Source organism: Dromaius novaehollandiae, chromosome 9, assembly GCF_036370855.1.
Source record: "Dromaius novaehollandiae isolate bDroNov1 chromosome 9, bDroNov1.hap1, whole genome shotgun sequence".
Classification (NCBI taxonomy): domain Eukaryota; kingdom Metazoa; phylum Chordata; class Aves; order Casuariiformes; family Dromaiidae; genus Dromaius; species Dromaius novaehollandiae.
In genome coordinates, this window is record NC_088106.1 from 1,146,066 (window position 1) to 1,166,999 (window position 20,934).

At 48.0% G+C, this 20,934-nt stretch overlaps 1 protein-coding gene and 2 long non-coding RNA genes across 4 annotated transcripts; 2 read left to right on the forward strand and 1 right to left on the reverse strand.

The window, feature by feature from the left end:
• Window positions 1-130: 130 nt before the first annotated feature.
• On the reverse strand, window positions 131-13,651 carry SIAH2 (siah E3 ubiquitin protein ligase 2). The gene is made up of 2 exons (XM_026110037.2): window positions 13,078-13,651; window positions 131-1,618 (listed from the first exon to the last, which is right to left on the reverse strand). The coding sequence occupies exons 1-2, from the start codon at window positions 13,468-13,470 to the stop codon at window positions 1,061-1,063; spliced, it is 951 nt and encodes a 316-aa protein (XP_025965822.2). The 5' UTR covers window positions 13,471-13,651; the 3' UTR covers window positions 131-1,060.
• LOC135329145 (uncharacterized) lies at window positions 1,625-12,372 on the forward strand. 2 transcript variants are annotated; one of them, XR_010390381.1, is made up of 2 exons: window positions 1,625-7,734; window positions 10,517-12,372. It is a non-coding gene; the product is annotated as an uncharacterized LOC135329145 (long non-coding RNA). The 2 variants fall into 2 exon arrangements; XR_010390380.1 differs by having other exon boundaries at window positions 1,625-7,730.
• Window positions 13,652-14,039: 388 nt separating the features above from the next.
• On the forward strand, window positions 14,040-15,168 carry LOC112989123 (uncharacterized). Its single transcript, XR_003260732.2, has 2 exons — window positions 14,040-14,458; window positions 14,552-15,168. It is a non-coding gene; the product is annotated as an uncharacterized LOC112989123 (long non-coding RNA).
• The last annotated feature ends 5,766 nt before the right edge of the window (window positions 15,169-20,934 follow it).

Sequence of the window (20,934 nt, forward strand, 5' to 3'; positions counted from 1 at the left end):
GAGTCTTGATACGTGGCACAGGAAAAGCCCAACAGATTCAGGGAGGTGCAGAATGCAGTGACCTAAAAGTAACAGCTAACACACACTCTCGCTCACTTGCTCACTCATTAGTATAGCACATGATGCAGTGTAGTTTTTGCAAAATATTTATTACAAAATAAAAGTAAATATGGCAACAAAACTTAAATAGCAAATGACATGACACTGGCTGTAAAGCTCTTGCTATATTATTCTAATTAGTCTTTTACAATAATCAGTAATCAAGTATGTCTCCAAGGGAAGCTGCAATGTAGACAGCTTGAATATACTTCTATATTATCGGCTCTAGCTGTTTGAGAGATATTAGATTTGTGCCTCCTGCTTTTACTAGCACCCAGCTGTGAGCACTTTTGCCATGTGTTGGGCTCACTGAACTTCCTAAAGTGGACAGGAATTGGCAATTCCCAAGCTCTGTAAAAGCTGCAGTGCTCCACCCTAGTCCCTCCGTCCTTTTTTCTTCTAAAAACACAGCAAATGATCCAGTGCCCATCCCTTTCTAATATGGAAATGGAGGAGCAGGAAATGGAGGAGCAACACTAAAGTACCTATTGTTCCCCTTTTAGCCACAACTACTCATCTCAGACTTGAGAGGTTACTTGGATATCTTTCCTTTCCCACCTACTAAAACTTTTAAAGAAAGCCCACTGATGAGAGCAAGTCAGCAAGAGTCATTTTTCCTGCTGAAAGGGCTTTTGGGTATTCTCTAAACAGGAATGCAGTCCTTCTAGTCTCTTAAGCCACATGTCTAATGGAAGCACTCTTTAAAAAAAAAAAAAAAAGTGTGTGTGTAATCTTCCTAAGGCACCCAAGAATTAAAAAAACCTTTTCCTGCTCATATTACTTACAGGACACTCTTGTTCATCTTCTCTTCAAAGTTAAAAATGTTGGCTAGTTAGGAACCTCAATGTACATGAAGACATAGTTGAAGATCATTTAAAAAAAGCAGAACAAAAAGAAAACTCTTAGTAAATGTAAAGCACTATGTCCAGACAGCCTAGGTTTCACTAACTACACAAATATATCACGGACAACATGTAGAAATAGTCACATTAATTCCAAGGTTTCCATTGTCAGCAAAAAGATGTGCTATAGCCGTATCAAAAACTAGGCAGTCACTGTTTAATATGGCAGCAGCTACCCCATCGTGGATGGAGCGGGGGGTTGCCTCCCAGGTCAGCCTGCGACGGTTGCCGTTCAGTTCCAGTCTGTATGCAAAGTTCTCCGCTTGCTTACGAGTGCCAATGAGCAGCACGATGGCAAAAAACTGCTGGTGACCTTCGTACTTCTCTTGTTTCTCCAACACCAGCATGAAGTGGTGACCAAAGCATGACTGCATCATGACCCAGTCAACAGCACCTGGAAGGTTAATGTCTGTGGCAAGAAAAACTATGTCTTCTCCCTGAAGGGTGGTAATGCTTTTGTGGGCATGCATTAGGTGGGACATCACGGCTTCCAAAGATCCCTGCCATTTGCAGGAGGCACCGGGGCATGGGCAGGAGTAGGGACGATACTCACAGATGTCTTCGTGTTCTGGCTTTTCTGTGTGATGGAGTGTCAGTGAACAGCCTGTTGTGGCATACTGCAAAAAGATCAAATACAAGCCATCAAGAAACACACCCAGCATTAGTGTCTGCTGTTCCCACCTATGAACTGGAAACACTGGTGATCACCCAGACCTCCTGTTTTCATTGCAAACTTTACCTTGTGTACTTCTGTTTAGCTCTGAATTCAGAGCTGAGCTTTATTTATTTTAGTCTTCACTTGAAATAGGTGGTTCTTGTGTTTTGTGGTTGCTTTTTTAATGCAGGCACGTAGATGAAATGGATTGTTAGGCTCAGTTGTAGTTAGATCTGATCAGTTCAGATCAGTTGAAGTGGTCACGGTATGAATTTTCTTTTCTTTATAAAGAATGAAGGATTCTAGTTTCAACAAACAGCTAGTAGAGTGAAATATTTTTAATAAATGTACCTTCTTGCCATCACAGAACAAAAGCACTTCCATTAAATTCAAATGCAGAATCCCAACAGTTTTAAATTTAGTTTCAATGCTCTGCAACTGTGAGAAGCAAAAGGAAAAATGATTCTTTTCACTAAGCATAAGCTTAGAGCACAGATAAGTAACATTTAACTTCTCTTAAAGTCTGTGGGCAACTTACAGTGTTACTTTGCTGGGGTGCTTTTACTTTTTCAGTGAGTCTAGCTGTCCACAATGAACATATTTCTTACACACTACCTCTGTAGAAAAACATGAAAAAATCTTTCCTGTTCTCCCCAGCAGCTTAGTTCCCCTGCTCTTGCCATGGTGAGACAAGCCATGTCCTTTCTCCATGGACAGGAGTAAGACCTACACAAGGTACTAAACTGCAAGGAAAAGGGAAGCTACACAGACTCTCTCCTCTATCTGTCTAATAAGAAAGCTTAAGTCTTTCAGCACCGATTCAGACATGCTCATTTTATTACCAGTTTCTTTAGTTCAAAAACACCTTCTGACAAAAAAGCCGATGCACTATGCTGTGATGCCTCCCCAGCTTATTTATGTTGGACACTGTCAAGTGATGGTTGCCACAGGGACTTACATTGCTCATGATGCCTTATGCACATGGCAAATACCTTGACATTTACTGACTTCCACCTCCATTCTAAGATCCTGACTGCCCACACTGCTCTATGCATTTACACTTGTTTCTGTAGAAGGAGAATTAATTCATGGTCACAACTCATCATACAGTCAAGGCTGCTATGAGGAATTGTGGTGGAGACAGAAGTAGCTGCTTAGGAATCAGGAAATGCTTACAGCTGATCTGCAACAAAAGGATGGATGTGTTTGTGCATGTCCAGTGAGTTTTTGTGAGGCGTACACCAAAAACTCAAAAGACTTTTTTTAGTCTCAGCAGTTTGAGGATGTTAGTTTTCTGGAGGACCTAGTATATTTGCTGTAAGCTCTTGCACCTTCACTGGAAGAATGGAATAGGTGAATTTTTGACATTGTGCCCCTCTACTTGAAATGTTTCAGTCTCTGCGGTTAAAGGGATACCAAAATCCATACTCTTCCATAATCTAACTAAAAATCCATCTAATTTGAGAAGCCACATGATTCTAATATCAAAATAGATTGTAGGTAAGGATCTTTCAGACCATCTCTACATATCATCAAGGAAAAAGAGCAAAAGCCCATTTTTTAAATCTTCTTTTGCAAGTCACCCTTAAGGCCGACTAGGTGGGCCCAGAGGCCTCTATCATTATAGTTAATCTTGGAGTAACAGCTTGAGAGACCAACCTGACCAAAAATCAGCCTGCTAAGCCTGAATTTATTAAATGACAAAATGTGTAATCTTTAGTAGTCTGCTTAACACACTCATATTTATACCTGCTTATTTACAGCTCACATCTGTGCAGAACTTGTCACTTATGCTCATTTTGTTAGCAAAACAACAGACCAAGCGTATCATCTGTGACTGGCACAGAGACTTAACAGAAAGTTAAAGTTTTTTTTAACCTTGTGTAATACAAAGTTCAACAGGTTCTTGACATTAGTATTAAGGATTATAGCTGTCTTGTTCACTCATACTTTTAGACCAACAAGTCAAGGTTCTCTTCTCTGGCTTCTGCTATGTTTCAGCTGGCAACCCTCCAAGTAAGCAGGAAAATCACATCTAGATGTACACTATGCAACCTTCACATTCATAGAGGATTCTTCCTTATCTGCAGAGATAAACTGCTAATATTGTCACACAGGTTACAACATGCATGCATGGCTGCTTACAGATGCTATGCTACCTTTTTTTGCAGGTGGGCACTGTTAAGCTTTGAGGGTAATGAGGACTGCAAGCCATGTTAAAGAGTATGTTCGAATTGACAAAAGAAAGTCTGAAAAAATAAATTTGGATAGGCTTAAAGAAAAGTTCAACTAACTTTGGAAAGTCAGATTTTTTAAATGCTTGTTTTCAGCCAACATGAGCACGAGACGTTTTGGCTCACTGGGTTAAATGCCCAAGATGCAAGGAGTCAAATCCTCTTCACTTCCAGCAAATCACCCTTGTTGCAAGCACAATGCTAGAAATACTGGGACAGAGCTCTAGCTTGTACTTCTGTTCCGTAAGAGCTTGTTTTATAGGCCATAAAGAGTTAATATAAGTTTTCATTTACTGTGTCTGCCCCTGCTGCTTAATCCCCTGCTAAACGATTTATTCAGATGTGTATGGCCAGTGAGCAGGAAAAGCATGAGTTCTGCACAGGCATGCCGAAGGTGGAAGAAAGGGCGTTCTCCAGTCAAAGTCAAAAGCCCCATCGAGGCCAAACTTGTGGCCTGTTGTGCCTGCTGCCTTGTCGTGTAATGCAGTGACCTACTTATTTGTACAACCTCATGGTTCTTTTTGCCCCACTTTCATACCCTTCTTGACACCTGAACCAAGCAATGCATTGAACAGCATCTCTGAGTTTAACCTTATTAATATAAATGTTAAAGAATAGCGAACTGAAACTGTCTAGAGGTAGCCGCTTAGCACAACTTATATAAAACTTGCTTAGCATGAGTAGCTAAATTTGCCAAAGCGTTAGGCCGCACTTAGATAAAATAATGAACTTTTACTTAGTCCAGTAAGAAAGGGGGCCTCAGAGCTGGTTCAAGCTAGGAAGATAAGGAAGGTACAAGCAGTCTGCATTCCTGCATCTCACACTCGGAAAGGGAGGGTGTCAAGGCTTTGAAATAAGACCAGTGCAGGGCGTTAGGACCTTGAGGGACAAAGCCTTAGCTCACTGCTGGGGCAGTGTTAACTGTTATGATTTAGAATCACCTCCTCCTCCTCCTCAGGACCTTGCGACACAACAGTAAGACCTGACAAAAACTGACGTACAACCATCATCAGAGACCGCAAAAAACAAAAATAAGGAGAAAAACAGCTTAGCTCAGAATGACAATGAGACCCAGTGAGGAGCAGGAGACCCAAGACCAAAAAATTACTATTGGTCTAACTACCACGTGAGGGGTGGGAAATGTAAGTTGAAACAACTATAATTGCCCAGGATTTGTTTATGTTAGGGTCCCTCTTCGGAGGCACCCAGCTCGAGCTGTAATTACGGCATGCGCGTCATTAATATTTAATTATTTAATTTGTTTTGATTTGGCTCTGAACTTTACTTGCGGGAACCTAGGGTCGAGCCCTGTTATGGTGGCTGACAAGCCTAATTTCCATAACAATAAAGACTATATAAGCTGCTGGGCTGGGCCAGATGGGAAGTCTGTGTAGGCTAGCATCCCATCTCTGAAAGCAACCAGTGGTGGATGTAAAATAAGAGAGTAAGAACAAGGCAAGCAAAAATAGTGGCGTTTCCCTGACACTCTCATGGGTTCCAAAGGTTGGGGTTTTTTTGTCTTCATTAGCCCCCACTAGATTTTTCTTCCATGAATTTATCCAACTATCGCTTTCAGCCTGTACCTCCTCCGGTTTGTTCCTGAACCCATCACTGCTAGATTCATTTGGAGAGCCCTGCAGATAGTGGGAGAGACTGAATAGAAAACATTTATTTGCTGTCTTCACGCTGCTTGTCGTTTCATTGATCCTTATCGTACCCCTTATTCAAACTGAAAAGCCTGGTTAGTCTTTCCTTGCGTACAGGTTATACAATACCTTTGATCTAATTGCCCTCTGTACCTTTTCCACTTCTGCTATATCCTTTTTGAAATGGGGGAACCTGGACTACACATGGTATTAAAAATGCAGGTGTGCCACTAAGGCCTATGCTGACATGAGTGTTTGCTGCATTTTCATTGCCCTCCTAATCATTTCTAGTATTCTTTTTCTTGCATAGTACAATGTTCCAAGACATGTTTGCATAGTTTATTTTAGCACCATATTTTCTTTCCTTAGAGGAAAAAGCTGGGTCAGAGCTCATCACTATATATGTAATTTAAGATTACACATTTTTGTCATGTATGTCACTTCACATGTGTTGCTCTGAATTTCATTTTGATAGACTTATCTTTCCACATGTTTTAACGCATTTTGAAAACATTGGTTAGGCTTGAACGTGCTTAGGGAAGACAGTCCAGTATTATATACCTCCTAAAGAAGGCAGGCAGGGACACAGGATTCAAGCAACTTGTCTGAAGCCAGATGGGAAATCAGTGGCAGAGCTGGGAATAGACTGCAGAGTCCAAATCCCTACCTGAGTCTAACCAGCAGACTCTTCCTGTAGCATACAGGTAGCCTGAGATACAAATTATGCTTCCAGTAAAGAAAAGGCCTACCTGTTCCTGTATGTATAATGGCAATGTTTAGGATCACAATGAAGATTTAAACCCTTTTGTGCTTTTCTCATCTCCAGCACTTTGTCTGTCCCTGCTCTGGGTTTTAAGATCCTTCCAGCCTTTCAAAACATTCATTTACTTGTGCTCCTGAGGAAGTCTGTTTAGGCTACAACCAGCTGCCTGGCAGAGTATATTTATAAACTCTGCTTTGCTAGCAAAGCTATTTCTTCTGTTATGGCTCACCCAGGAAAAGGCCAATCAGTGTTATGTCATTTCGTAAGGAACGTGCAGGCTCCATACACATATGCAAGTAGAGGACTGTAAGCAGACCTCCCCACGTAAGGGATTGCTGATCAATTAGAAACAGAGTAAAGAGTAAATGGTAGGCAACATAAACACATATCTTGATCAGAAAGAAAGCAGAGGAATGCTTTATTGGAGTCTACTATGTCTTGGGAATAGGAAGTGTGACCTTATTTAGGTTTAGTTTGTTTCCTTAAAATCTTTAACATGACAGGTTTTTTCTTCTTTTTTAATTAAAGAAAAGCTCTGAAAAGGCTGTGGAGTCAGCATTAGTCAATTAATCCATATATATATACATCTAGTCAACATACAGAAGTATGTATGTTTGCAATAATGACATGAATAGGCAATTCCAGTTGGCTAGCTGTTTGCTTACATGGGAAGTCTGTTGTTCTTTCTCTTGGAATTGGCGGTGTAGCAACTGGTGGTGTCTAAGGACACAGGTTCTGCCTACCATCTACCATCTGTCTACAGGAAGTTAGTAAAGTGAATTTATTGGATCCATTTTTCTTCAAAAGGATCAGGACCATCTGAAGACTCAGAAACATTAATTTATCTAGTTAGAGAGGGCTGCATTGGAAGACTCTCATTCTGTGTGAGGTATCTCTGTCCTAACTTCCAAGATGCAAAGAATCACCACACTCAGGAAAGCTGGAAAAAAACGGAGTTGCAATCCCCTGGAAAATTAAGCTTCAGGTACTTGGCTTTTCTAGTCACTGCTTATATGTAATAAGGAAAATAGATCTTTTTCATATATAACTTATTGTTAAATTGATTTAGTCACCGTACTGATGTACTATGCAGGAAACTTTTTTTTCAGTTCTATGTTGCTAAATGCAATTCCAGGTAGCTACCCAGCAGGGTTGCTATCAGTGTGTAAACAAGTACTGAGTATGTTGTTGCATATTCTTTCCTTGGTGCTGGGCTAATTTTTGACTGTGTGTGTTGGAGGTAAATTCTACTACAAACTGAAACACAAGCAGGAACCCTCTAAAGCTTCACACAGCACAGATCTGGAGTGCTGGTCTCCCGTCATCTCCATGGCCGCAGCCAGGATCGCTCAAGCATGAACAGCTCTGTCTGTCAAGTCCCATCACAAAGGCTAGCAAAACACTGCAGGACAGAGATGATGGCTGATACGGGTGGGTACGTGAAGGCTGTAGTTTTTGTAGCTGAAAATAAACATTTGCAACTCTACTTGCTTTACAGTAAACTTTGCATTAAGTGGTTAAATCTAGAAATGTCCCCTCCCACGCCTTGCTGTTGGCCAGGCCACAGTTCCAAGTTTTAGCAGCTAACAGTCACAGTGTATCTCACACAATTGCTATAAAAATGGATTCTAGTGTCTGTTCGTGAAGCTTACAAATTACAAGATTTATTTTCTTTCATATCCAGTACTGGATAAAAACACCTGAAGTCACAGAAGAATCTAAATCCAAATTAAATAAGCTCCATGACTAAAGAGCACTTTTATATTATTTCTATTTGCACTTATTTAAAAGGAGAAAGAAAAGCACTGAATTCCTTTGGGTATTCATTAATTAGGAGTTTGAGTATATTTCTGATGTGCATTTTAACTTGTGCAGATTACTTAGAGCATTAAAAAGCATTTTATATTTTCAGTAACTGTACTGTGACTTTAAGATTTAAATTGCCCTTTAAATGTATTTGCAGAAGCCCTGTGAAGTGCAGAACTGCAATAATTATATATATATTTTTAAAGCATTTATGGAGCCTCAGAGTGGCTATAGCCGCAAGTAACATCAAATACCCATTTTCTGTTAGCTTTATCACATCTCAGCCCTACTTATTTCTACTACCCTTCATAGAGTTATTTCTAAAACTGCAGAGAACTCTTCCGGGCAAACCACTCCCTTTATTTGTTCTTTCATATTAACTGGAGTGCAGTGAAAAACACCGGTAAAACACAGGGCCAGCTCCCGCCCCTCGGTACAGCTGCGCGGTGCAGCTGTGCAGCGGGGCCGTGGCTCTTGCTCAGGCTGCTGGGTGCTGCTGCAGCACGCTGCGCTCCGGTGCAGCGCGACTTGGGGAGACGGCTCCTCTCCGCATTTGTTGCTTGTAACTTACATAAGCAGCAAAGTGAGACATTACGGTCCTGACAGCCTTGCTGCCGTTTCTGGGGCTAAGAAGAAACAGTGAAAACTGTTAACATATGCTAACTTCACTTTGCTGCTCTTGGGAAAAGGTTTAAAGCTGGAATTAGTCATGGTAGGAAAAAAAAATCCCCATAAAAGAAAGCGTGTGAGAGGGAAACAGGAGCAAACACTTATTTACTGCTCTGCCTCCACGAGGAGCAACAGCTTCCGCGTGTGCTGACAGCTGGAGGGAAGAGAGCTCTGCAGTGGGTCAGGGTTTGGTAAGCCAGAGACTATGCAGGACGCGCTCCTGCACACCGAGCAGTAACGCTACGCGGTCTGGGATGCAAAGCTGAGCAAGCTCCCCGCTTTCCAGTCCAGCATCCCCCGTCTGTGGGGCCTGGGCCAGGGAGTTCGCAGGAGCGCAAGTACAGCTCCCGTGCCAGCGGTGCGCGCGTGACCAGGGCAGTGCTGCCAAGGGGCTGCCCTAAGTCCCTGCCTGCGGCGACCAACAGCTCTGCGCAAGCAGCGCAGCCCCCTGCCCAGCGCAGCCGCGGGGATGCCGCTCAGCCCCGCACCGCTGCTCAGCCTGCCCTCCGCAGCCCCTGCCTGCACAAAGGTCCCGCTGCGCGGCTGCAAGGGGAGGAACGCTGACCGCTGCCAGGTCAACAGCTCTCTCTCAGACTCCTCCAGCTCTGTGCTAGCCTTCAGGTGCCTGTTTCAAGAAACCAAAACCAACCCCCGGCCAACGCTAACCCAGCCCAGTGTTTCCTGCACGTCCCCGTGGGAGATTCTGCCATTCCCAGAAGCACAGACTAAAGTCTTAGATTATCTCAGAGCCCGACAAAACACCAACAGCTCCCAGTCTCTTGAGGCAGGCTCGGTGCCCAAACATGCCCAGTCCTGTGACCAGGGTGCTGAGCTACCCGAGCACTGGGGCTTCCTCCGTGATTCCAAACTCCCAGCCTCCTCTGCCTCCCTCCCTTTCTCCCTTTTCCAAGCCGCTGTTGATGCCGACAGGGCAGCTGTGTAGCTCTAAACTTGTTTTAGAGAGCATGATGTTAATCGCACAAGTAATACTTGAAGGAATTTTTGGAAATACAGTATTTTTACATGAACTAGTCTATTATTATTATTTATATTTAGAGAGTGCCCAAGGGGAGAAGTGTTTACAACTGATATACGTGAACTGAAACTTGCCTGAAAGATGTAGTGATCTTTATTCAGATGAGGGTTTTTGGGGGGAGGAGGATGGGGGAGGGAAGGAGATATGTTTAAACATACTTCTCTGCTGGTGCTTGCTCGTCTACCCATAGAGAAAGACAACCTCAAGGGATGAACAAGCCAGTCCCACCAATTAAGGGCTTAAGCAACCTTTCTATTAACAACTGAATAAATTTAAGCCAGACAGTTAAATGTGAGGAATGTCTTATCTTCTTGTCTTTAAGGGAAAGACTCTGTAGGTTTTCCTTCTTTCTCCCACACTTTGTTTAACCACAAAGCAGTTGGGAAGAGCAGGTGTCTTGTCTGGCAGTTCCAGTGCTGCAGAGATTTGTATCCTGCATGGATCAGTGTTGTATTTCAATGCAAGAAGCAGAGGCTGGAGGATTTTGGTCGGAAGAGCTGTTCCAGTGTTGATGCACCAATTTCATTAGGACAGCTAGGGAATACCAGCTGTCACAGATTAGACTGACAAGACACTTTAGAAAATGAAAACTAGGGCAGCATTTCAGTGGAAAAAAAAACCGCACTGAATGTTTTTATGCCCTTAGGCAAGAATCAGTCACAGCTGGGCATCTGACTCACTGAACTTCTTGCTCTGTTCGGTGTAGGAAAGGAGCAATGCACTAGTGCTGCGTTCCATCTGCTATCACCATCATGAGAGTCGAGAGCTGAGCAGCGGAGCAGAGCCCTGCGTTACCAGCGGCGCAGAAAGGTGCCCGCGGCCGTCCCGTTGTCTCGTGATCAAGCCGGTCCTCACAAGGGAGCTGCTCTAACCACGGACAGCGCTTGAAATGCCGCACGCAACACCACAGATGCCGTGCAGCGAAGGTGCCATTAGCCCCGGCGTCGTTAATGGGTCCGGCTTCTGCAGGCTGGCCGGGGGCTGCTGCCACGCACTGCCTTTTCACGGGTACACGCGATTCACGACTACTGCAGTTCTCACTTCAGGATCTCACCACGCGGCTGGCAGAGCCAGGCCTCTGCTGCTCGCCTTTCTGACCGCCGCTCTCTCCTCGTCACAGCCAGCTGTGCGTTTTAAAAGTCTCCTCTCATATTCCACATCGCTGAAGGTTTTAGCAGGTCCTGCATCTGCCCCTTGCTCACTTCAGCCCTGTGGTTTTGAACTGCTTTTGATATGGCAGCGTGAGCATCTGGGGACCCCAGAAAGACACAGAAAGGATCCACTCAGCATTATCTCTGTGCACCTATCTGCCATCCTGATGAACGTGTGTTAGGGAGGATATGAACTTCAGAACAGTTCACCTAGTGCTTTTAAAGACAACTCACGTAAAAAAAACCTGAGACAAATATTTAATCCAAATACTCGAAATAGCGCTGAGACAGTCAGAACAGACTTTAAAAAAATTCAAAGGTAATTATTGACCTGACAGCTTATCAGTCCCTGTCCCTCCAAAGGAGGGCTGCAGAAAACTACCTAAAGACACAGCAACAGAATTTCTGCTCCCTCCATCAAACAATTTTTCAAAACTAAATATCAGCACAGATTAAAATATTTGAAGAAAAAAAAGTTCTAGGCTTTGTAACTACTGAGTGTGCCAAATACTCAAGACAAGACTTAGAGCAGGATTTTCAGTCAACCAGAAAGAATAATTAGAAGTTTTGTTTTTAAAGTTTGGTGACATTTCCATCATGTTATTTTACTTTAGAAATCTGCAGAAACATGAAACAGGCTAATGGAGGTCAAGCAAGTACCTCCTTTTTCATTCTGTTTTTATTATGGGAAAGAAAGAAAGCGAAGGAAGGAGACATAGACCAGTGGAAAATGGAGACTTTGCAAAGCTACAGGTTTGCTTCTCGTGGTGGCTCTGGGAAAGTCCCCGGTGCTGTTTCTCATTTTCCAGTGAGAAGCAGCACGAGGAACTCCTAGGGTATCCTCAGGGAGAGCAGGGGTAGTATTTTAAACAGAAGACGCAGAAATCATCACCACCTATAAGCGACAACAGTTTCACTTGGCAGTTTATGTTGGATCAATCTTAGAAAGTTCCTTAGTCTTCTAATGAACTGTAGTATTTCTGTACCAAACTAGCAAGATGAACTAGAGCCTTACTTGGGAAATCCTGCAGCAGTGGTGCTCCCCCCCAGCCCGTTCCCTGTGCCATCAGATGCAACCGTACAAATAGCCAAACACTGTCACACCGTTCCTTCCCCCCACCGGTCAATAGACTGTTGGAACTTGTTGACCATTTAGTTTTTGGTCCAAAAAAAGACCATGTAGTCCTTTGGCATTAAAAAAAAAAAAAAAAAAAGACTTCAAGATAGCATTCATACCAAAATACCCAAATGTTTGTGCTTTTCCCCTGTGTTTTCTGGGGGAACCTGATGTGACTGAGAGTTGAGAATGTCTGAAGTTTTATGCTGAATCCTGTGCACAGCTGCAACCAGCGCTAGTGAATTTGTCTTTGTTTGAACCACTGCCTACAATAAATCTGGGATTTGTAGTCTACTGTTACGTACTCACTACCCGGGTATGGGTCCTTGCCTAGGGGAGTTCTTCCCCACCTAGACGGGTGGGAAGAATATTTTGCTTACATTAAAAGGTATGCCAGTTTTAGGCAACGTGCTTCAGATTCGGTGTAAGCTGCATCCTGCTCGTACATGCATGGAAGCACGCTGCCCTGCGTCGCAGAGGAGAGGGCAGTCCGGAAGAACGAGCAGGGAGGTGGAAGGGACAAGCGCTACGATCCGAGGGAGCTTTTCAGCCTGTGCTACGAGGGCGACGCTGTTGCTCGGTCTTTGCCGCTGGCCGTGCCGAGGTCACGGGGCGGCAGCCGGCTGAGCCACCACAGCGCATGCAGAACACGAAGAGAATACGCGCAGAGTTGTATGTAAAACAGACCGGCAGCTTAAGGAGAGCCTCGGACGGAAAGCAAGAATGAGGAAAAGCACTGCTAGCTGTGGATTATGTGCCTTAGCGGCACGGGGAGGGCGTTAGATCCTCCTTACGCTGGCATAAGATAACCGGCGCGCCCTTGCTTTGCCTTCCGTGTTTCCCATTCCTGCTCGCAGCGAGCGTGCCCGCCTGCCGCGGCGCGGTGGGCCCCTGCCCGGGGGCCAGGCCCCTGCCCGGGAGCCAGGCGCCCGCGGTGGCACCGACGGGCCTTCCACGCTCGGCGCAGCCTCCCGGCGAGGGCGGCCCGCCTGCCCTTACCTTGCAGGGGAAGAGCACGGCCGAGGCCACCTTCTCCATGGCCAGGTTGCGGATGCTGGGGGTGAGGGAGCCCCGGCAGGTGGGGCAGAGGCTCAGCTTCTGCCGGCATTGGTTGCACACCAGGTGCCCGGCCTGGCACTGCAGGATGGGCGGCAGCACATAGTCGAAGCAGACGGGGCACTCGAAGAGCGAGGTCAGCTCGTGGTGCTGCGGCGACGCCGGCCCGCCGCCCGCCGCCCCGGGGCCCGAGAGCACGGCGGCGGCGGCGGGCACCGCGGAGGAGCCGGCGCCGGCCGCCGCGATGGCGGCGGCGGGGGCGGCGGGCGGCGGGCCGTGCTGCTGCTTGCCGCAGGGCTTGCTAGCGCCGGGCCCGGCGGAGGACGGGCGGCTCATGGCGCCCCGCGGGCACCATCGGAGCGGGGCCGGGCGGCGCGGCGGGGGCCGGCGGCCGCGGGGGGGGGCGCGCCGAGGCCGGGAGCGGCGCCGCGCCGGCCCTCGCCGCCCTTCTGGAACATGGATGGGGCTGACGCAAGCCAGCGCCGGGGGCGGGCGGCCGCCCGGGCGCCGCCTCAGCGCCGCCGCCTACCCAGCATGCCCGGCCGCCGCGCCGCGCCGCGATGGGGGGGTGGGGGGGGCGGGACGCGCCGGGCGGCGGCGGCGGGGCCGGGTGGGGGGGGCCGTTGTTGGGGCTCGGGGCCGTTGGGAACGTTGTTGGGGCCCGGGGGGGCCGCTCGGAGCGCTGGGTCCGTTGGGAACGTTGTTGGGGCCGCTCGGAGCGCTGGGGCCGTTGGGAACGTTGTTGGGGCCGCTCGGAGCGCTGGGGCCGGGGGGGCCGTTGTTGGGGCCCGGGGGGGGCGCTCGGAGCGCTGGGGCCGTTGGGAACGTTGTTGGGGCCGCTCGGAGCGCTGGGGCCGGGGGGGCCGTTGTTGGGGCCCGGGGGGGGCGCTCGGAGCGCTGGGGCCGTTGGGAACGTTGTTGGGGCTCGGGGGGCCGCTCGGAGCGCTGGGAGCGTTTTGGGGGCTTCTCGGAACGCTGGGGCCGTTTGGGGGGCCGTTGGGAACGTTGGGGCCGTTGGCGGCGGCGGGCGGCGTGTCGTGAGGCGAAACGCGGCGGTTTCGGCAGCCGCCGCCCGCCGTGACTCAGGCCGCGGGGCCGGGCCGGGCCGGGACGAGGCCCTGGGCGCGGGGCGGGGGCGGGGGCGCTGGGCCGGGTCGCCGCTGCGAGCAGCGGGGGAGTCGGGGGCAGCTTGGCACGGCGCTTTAGGGAGGGCTTTGAACGCAGAAACGTGAGAAAGAAACAGAAAATGCCTCGGATATTTCAAGGAGTTGTTCAGAACGAGAGGGTTTCTTAGTGCTCTAGCACTGTTTGTGGGCGCTAAAAGGTAAAGCAAGTTGGTCTGTTTTGATTCCCAGGATAAAAGAAGTTTGAAAATAAAATGTGTTTTTCTAAACATTTTCTGTTTTGCTTACATTAGCGAAGGGAAGACACCGAAGTCTCAGGACAGAAGCCTTGCGGGATCCCTTTTATGTTACGGTAACATGGAAGGAAAAAGAGGAAAGCTTGCTCATAGAAAGCAGAGTCACTGTTAAGTGTGCATTTTGGTCTAAGTCTGATACTCGTCTGGTTCTTGTGCTTTCCTTGCTCTGGGCTCGGATGCAGTTCTGAACCGTGTCGTACAAAATACTGTTTCAGTGCCCTCGTGCAGCATGATCAATCAGAATGACTGTAGATGAATGCTGTAATACGAGGTTATTTCCCTGTCAGCACAATGTGCAAGTTTTTCTTCCATGTATTATTTTCCCAGGAGTTCCTTAAGTGAACAGTACTTCCTTCTGAGATACCCGCAGTAAGCCTTTTTTAGCACTTCACTGTAATGGTGTTATTAGCAAAGTTCCTTTAGTTTGTGCAGCTGCATGACTCATTCCTGACTCTAGGCCTCGCAAAGTTGTAATTAAGGGACTAGATGTACTCAACTTCTATTAAAAAAAAAAGGTGCCTTAGTAACTGAAGTCTTATTTTTTTCATCATGTTTGTTAAGTTCCATTAAACCTTATAAGATGGCACAGCTCAATAAACAAAATTTTCAGCATACATTTTGGTAACAGTATTTTACAGTGTTTTCTTTAGTATTCTGAGAAATCATACAACAGTGCATAATGCAGTCACACGTAATGAAAAGGTGAGATAATTCATGTGAGATATGAATTAACAATGTCATAAGGTGAAACTCAACAGGGAAGATTCCAAAGGTGCAAATGGGAGTTTTAACCTGGATTCCTGCTGAATTTTATTAGGAACTAATTACTTCACTGAATGAAGCCTATGAAAACCTTTTCTCCATGGAGTCCTAGAAGTTAGAATGCACTAAGAAAAAGATTTGGGGAGCTGCATTGGGTGGTTTAAAAAAAATCCATGTCAGAGAATTTTGGCATCTGGGAATAAAAGATGCAGCCAGTTTGGGAGACCTGGAGGTGCTTGTGAATTTAAAAAACACAAGGAGTGTTCTCTCTTTGGGTGAAAAAACCCAAAGCTGTTTTCTCTCCAAAAGGCTACCAGCCTCTGGCGCTGTGATGAAATGCAGCTGAGCAGATTGTGTAGAGCTGCTAGTCCTGCTTCCTCCTTTCTTATGCAAAGATGCAAATGTATTAAACCTGGCGTTTCTTAAGATTTAGGTCATCGTTTATTTCAAGAAGTTGCAGGATTGGAAACTGAACTACCTCCCTGAGAGAAATCCTCCTGAAGCCTTGTCTGGAGCAACCTGACAATGGGACCTAGGCTGTGCTCTACTTCGTTTGAGACTGGTGGTTCCTTGTAGCTGCCACGAGACATGCTTAGATCTCTACGGGTCCCAGACACTTTCCCCTTACAAACCTCCCCTGGATACAAAGAGGGCAAAGCAGGCAAGAACAATTCTCATGAGTCATGCCTCTTTACCGAGGTGCCTGTCTTCTGCAAAGGTCGAGTTCTCCATGTTCCCAAGAAGGCACTCGTGCTTCAATTTAGTTCTCATGGTACTTGTATAATAAGGAAATTATTCAAATGTATAGCTGAGTGACTGGGGCCTTTGGAAAGGTGCCGTCCTTGGCTCCATTAGATGAGGTATTTGTTCACTGCAGCTGATTCCTTTAACAAATGTAAGAAAAAAGTCGCTGTGGACAGTGTGGTTCTTAGCTCCATGACCGTGACAACGACAACAGTGACGTTTTCTCTCCTCTTAAGCCAGTCCAGGGAGGGCTTTATGGTTTGCAGGTTGGCGATCACAATCCTGTATGCACTGCACACCCCAAGTGCCCTTCAGACTGCAGGCCGCGTTGTACTTCTGCCTCTGTTTTCACCTGTCTTCCCAGCTCCTTGAGAACCCCAAACTTCTTTAACTTCAGAGAGAATAAACAGTACCCAGTGTAGTGGGGGGAGCCCTTATTTTCTCAGTGTAGTGGTTGTTTTGCTCAGTAAGAGCAGGATCTCCTTGTGCACAGAGTAACTTTTGCTAGAGGATGATGCATTTATTGAAAGATACCCTTGAAAATCATGGTAGAGCCACAGGCTGCAGTTCCTGGGAGAGCTGTGAGTTTCCATCACACACTGGCGTTCTGGTAAGTGTTATTGCACTGCCCAAATTAAGCTCAAATATGGAGCTCCTGTGGAGGAAACTTTGGTGTATATTTTAACTATGTTTTAAAATTCGCAGATTACTTCTCATTATTTCAAAAGAGCATGTTTCACTTGGTTGGTTGGATCTGGGCCCCTGTAAAAATGCTTTCACAGTCATGGACACGTGCTGGGCCTTTGTTGTAGATTTGTTCCTGAATGCACTGACTTTTACAGATCTGTTTATGGTTGCTTTTGGCTTTGAAGGGGGACATGTTTCATGAAACGCTCTTACTTTAAAAAAACAAAAAAAGGGTTTGCAGTTCTGTGCGTGTGTTAGTTCAGGAGTGTGTACCTGTGATGAGTGAGGTCGGATTAGGGACCTGAGCAGTGCCGCTCTAGCTGTCATGTGAATGCATCCATAATCAAAGCCGTGACCAGCTCATAAGCTGTGCGTGTCCGTGGTGTCTCGCCGTCGTGGCTGCAGCGTGGCAGCTCCAGCCGTGCTGTAAAAGCCGGTTGTTGCACGCGGAGATCGTCGCCTGTTTATAGCAACCGGTTTTCTCGTTGGTGTCAGCGCGCGGGTGGGGTGTTTCCAGGCTGCCTTGCGTCGCTGTACCGAGGAGGAGAAAGGTTTTGAGCTGTAGTCAGGAACAGAGCAGAAGGAGAAGTTAGACCTGATTACCTAAAAATGGTAAAAGTCTGTCCTAAGTTTGTCGTTTGGAAATCCCTGAGATGTATCCAACCTCGACGGAATAACTTCACCGATAGCCTCTGTAGGCTGATTTGGGCTGTGTTTGTACTGCCCCGTGCTCCTCCTGCCCCAGGCAAGGGGGGGCAGTTAGTTAGTTAAAACTGGGCTGTGTTTGGGACCTAGCTGTGCACTGCAACAAGGTTAAATACCCCCCCCCCCCCCCCGGCTGGGGTGTACTGGTCTTTGGGAGGGATGTGGGCTTTGGGAATTACTCCCCGGCACGACTTCTGCCTCCGTTGGCCCGAACCCCCAGTTAACTCGCGCAGCAGCCTGGGCTCTCGGCAGCGCAGCTGCAGTTTGAACGGGCTTTGGAGATTCCCCGCAGGCTCTCGCAGCCTACGGCCCGGCTGCCTCCGGCGCGGGTTTTGTTAGGGGAACCTGCAGTGAGAACAAGGCTAGGATGTTCCTATGGTCGGGGAGAGAAATCTCATGACTTGTTTTGTGGTTTATTTTATATTCTGTGGTATAGGAAGGAGACAGAAAAAGTTAGAAACTCTCCACAAATAGACTGGAACGCTGTGGATGTTTGTACAAATAAAACATGTTTTCGTGTGCGTTCAATAATAGAGAATAATTTTAAATCAAGTAACTTAAGCAAGGTCTGTGTTATTAAATGTTAGGATGTGGCTATTTCACTTTTTTTAGCAACCCAAAGGCTCCTCCTGAATAACTAAGGTACAAAATAGTTTTAAGAAGCTTTGTGTCTGGTTTAAAGATAGACTGGACGGAGTCCATTTATTCCGCTGGGGATAAATGGGGAAGCACGAGCACCCGCCGGGCTGTAGGCGGTTCAGCGCGTGCCGGAGGCGTGCGGGGCTTGCACTGGCTCCCCTGGGTGTTGCTTCTCCGGGAGCCAAGGCATCGCTCTTTGCACGTGGCCACAGCGCGGTTCTCCCCAGTGTTGTGTTGCTGCCGTATCTAGGCTATCGTAACCGTTGTTTCCAGGAAAAGGCTGTTTCCCAAAACAGCAGCAAACAGAGAAATGACTTTGAAACGTGGGGATGGGCAGAGTCGTCCCCCTTCAGCTGCAGGCTGTTCCAGCCCGCTGCTGTCGCTGACGTTTTGTGCAGGCCGTGTTGGGAAGACGCCCACGCTCGGTGCATCTCCTCCATCCGCCTTCCTGTCCCTGCCAGCGTCTCTCCACGCAAGCGCATTTGTTGGAAAGTGTTTTAGATGGACTAAGTTGTACCGAGCGATGCGTTACTGCTGTGGGCTGGTGGCATGGCTCTCGGCTGCGTCTCGGCTGGAAAGTGCAGCGGTGAAGTAGGGCTGTGGCGGTGACGGGGAGGTGCGGAGCTGCTGCGTTGCAGGGTGTGAGGACGTGTCCTCCTCCTCCTCCTCCTCCTCCTCCTCCTCCTCCTCCTCCTCCCTCCGGAAGGGCGCAGGACCCTTGGGGAGAAGGCCTGGGAGCAGCAGGCAGAGGCAGCGCGGGTGCTCGGGAGGGGACGCGGGAGAGCGGAGGCGGGAGCATCGCGTAGCGTCTCGGTGACGTGGAGCAGGGAGGGCTGCCGGAGGGGCACCAGCCCCCCAAGCCCTGCCGCCGCGGGGGCCGCACCGCTTCCGACCCTCGTCCCCCGCCGGCGCCCGACGGCCTCGGCGCTGATGCCCGCGGAGCCGGCAAATCCGTACGGACAGAACGGTGACCAGCGACCCGCTGTCCGAGGGGAGTCAGGTCGGGAGCGCAGCAGCGTGCCGGGCTGCACCGCGGCGCGGAGTGGACTGCTGTGAGTGAACCGAGGTACAAACGTCGTATTCTTAGAGCAGAAGACTGTAACGGGTGAAAAGGTAGCCAGAACCCGGTACGTTTTCTTGATTTCTGCTGCAGCGTCATTGCAGGCCCAAGCAGGTGTTTCTTCTGCATAGATTATTGATTTTTTCAATTTAAAAAATCTACATTTCATATATAAACAGGCCCTGAGCACTGAAGAAGGAAGAAAAATACACAGCCATTGTCCACTGCATTTAGTTTTCCAAATTGAGAGGCAGGGAAGAATGATCCTTGTAGTTCGTAAAGCCATTTTGAGTCTGGGGGTGAAATCAGTAAGCAGCCAGACTGGTCCGGGAGATGGAGATCCCCAAGCTGATACACATTTCTACGGCTTTCTACAGCTTTTCGTTCAGAGTTCGTCTTTGACGGTAACGTGTAGCACCCAAGAGCCTTTTCCTGCAGGCAATCCATCCTCTTTCTTTGCTCCTGCCCGACTCCCGGAGGCCTTTGCAGCCTTTCCGAGGCTCTGATGCTTGCTTTCTTTTTGAGAGCGACTCCTGCGAGGTGCCAAACGTGGCGAGGGTGTCATTAATGAACGTCTGGGTTTGCTTCTCATGGTCCTGCCTTGGCTTTGACCCGTTTCCGACAGCCCCGATCCCCAAAGGCTTATGCCCGTGTTTAAGCGCGTGGTGGCACCCCGAGCGGCGGTGGGATGTGCGCAGTTTTGCAGGGTTTATTCCTCCTGGGTGAAGAAATTTCTGGACTGGAGTGAAGAGCTGCAGCTCGTCTCCCTGTCGTGAACTCAGAGCCTGCAGAGGTGTCAGAGCTGCTGAACCCCCGTCCCCCGCCTGCTGCTTTCAGACGAGTTTAATTAAGAGCCAGATTGTGTCATTGTTGTTACTTATATTTAAAGCATCCGTAAGCGGGGTGTTGCCTTGCAGAAATGAGCAAGAACTTAAGTCCTCGCGGAGGGGAATTAACAGCCTAAATTCACCCGCGCGCTGCAGGGAGATTATAAAAAGACACAAAACGTGGGGGAAGAAGACAGAAAGCCCGAGGGAGGCAGCGAGAACAAATGTCTCTTCGGTTCGGTGAAGCATGGTTTCTGTTCCTTTTTCTTTCTTAAAAAAAAATTATATATATATATATATATATAAAAAATACATATTGCACCTGTTTTTGCGTGCGTGTGAGCACGGGGGCAGAGGGCTGCGGGGGGGGGGACAGGGGGGCCGTGCGGGGCGGGCGGTGGCGGTCCCAAGGAGGAGGGGGGACCGGGGGGGGCTGGGGACTCGGCCGTTTAGTGCGGTTCCGATCGGAGGTTTTGGAGGGCGACGTGCTCGCGGGGCAGACAGCAGCTCGGAAAGGCCGTTGCTCGGCACCCTGTTCCCCTTCGTAGCACTCCGCTTACCTGTCCACTCAATGCTGTGCTCTGGGCGTTAACTTCGTTAGCGTGCACCGCACGGGGTCACTGAATCAGCATTAGCTCTTTATTTGCGTAAGTACGTGCCGATATTCCGCTAGTACAGTAAGTACTTTCTTGCAGCATCTTTGCTCTGAGTAGTAACTTTTTTTATCAAGTCAAAGAAATAGCAGGTCAACTTATTGTAACTTATCTTAAAAAAAAAAAAAAATCAGATATATTCCAGACTGTCACCTTGTTTTCTCCACGTCACGGGAACGTCAGTTTTCCCATCGACTCCCTATCGCAGCTGTGACTTCCCGGGCCTCTGCCTCGGCGCGATGCCGCGCTGTGACCTCCCCGGAGGCCGCGGGAGCAGGAGCTGCCGCCCAGCACCTCCCTCCC

What these genes read in the sequence shown, in the direction of transcription:
- SIAH2 (XM_026110037.2), bottom strand. Translation starts at nt 13,470, where the DNA reads ATGAGCCGCCCGTCCTCCGCCGGGCCCGGCGCTAGCAAGCCCTGCGGC. An exon ending in CCGTGCTCTTCCCCTGCAAG is followed by an intron (nt 1,619 to 13,077) that starts GTAAGGGCAGGC and finishes ATCTTTTTGCAG; the next exon opens with TATGCCACAACAGGCTGTTC.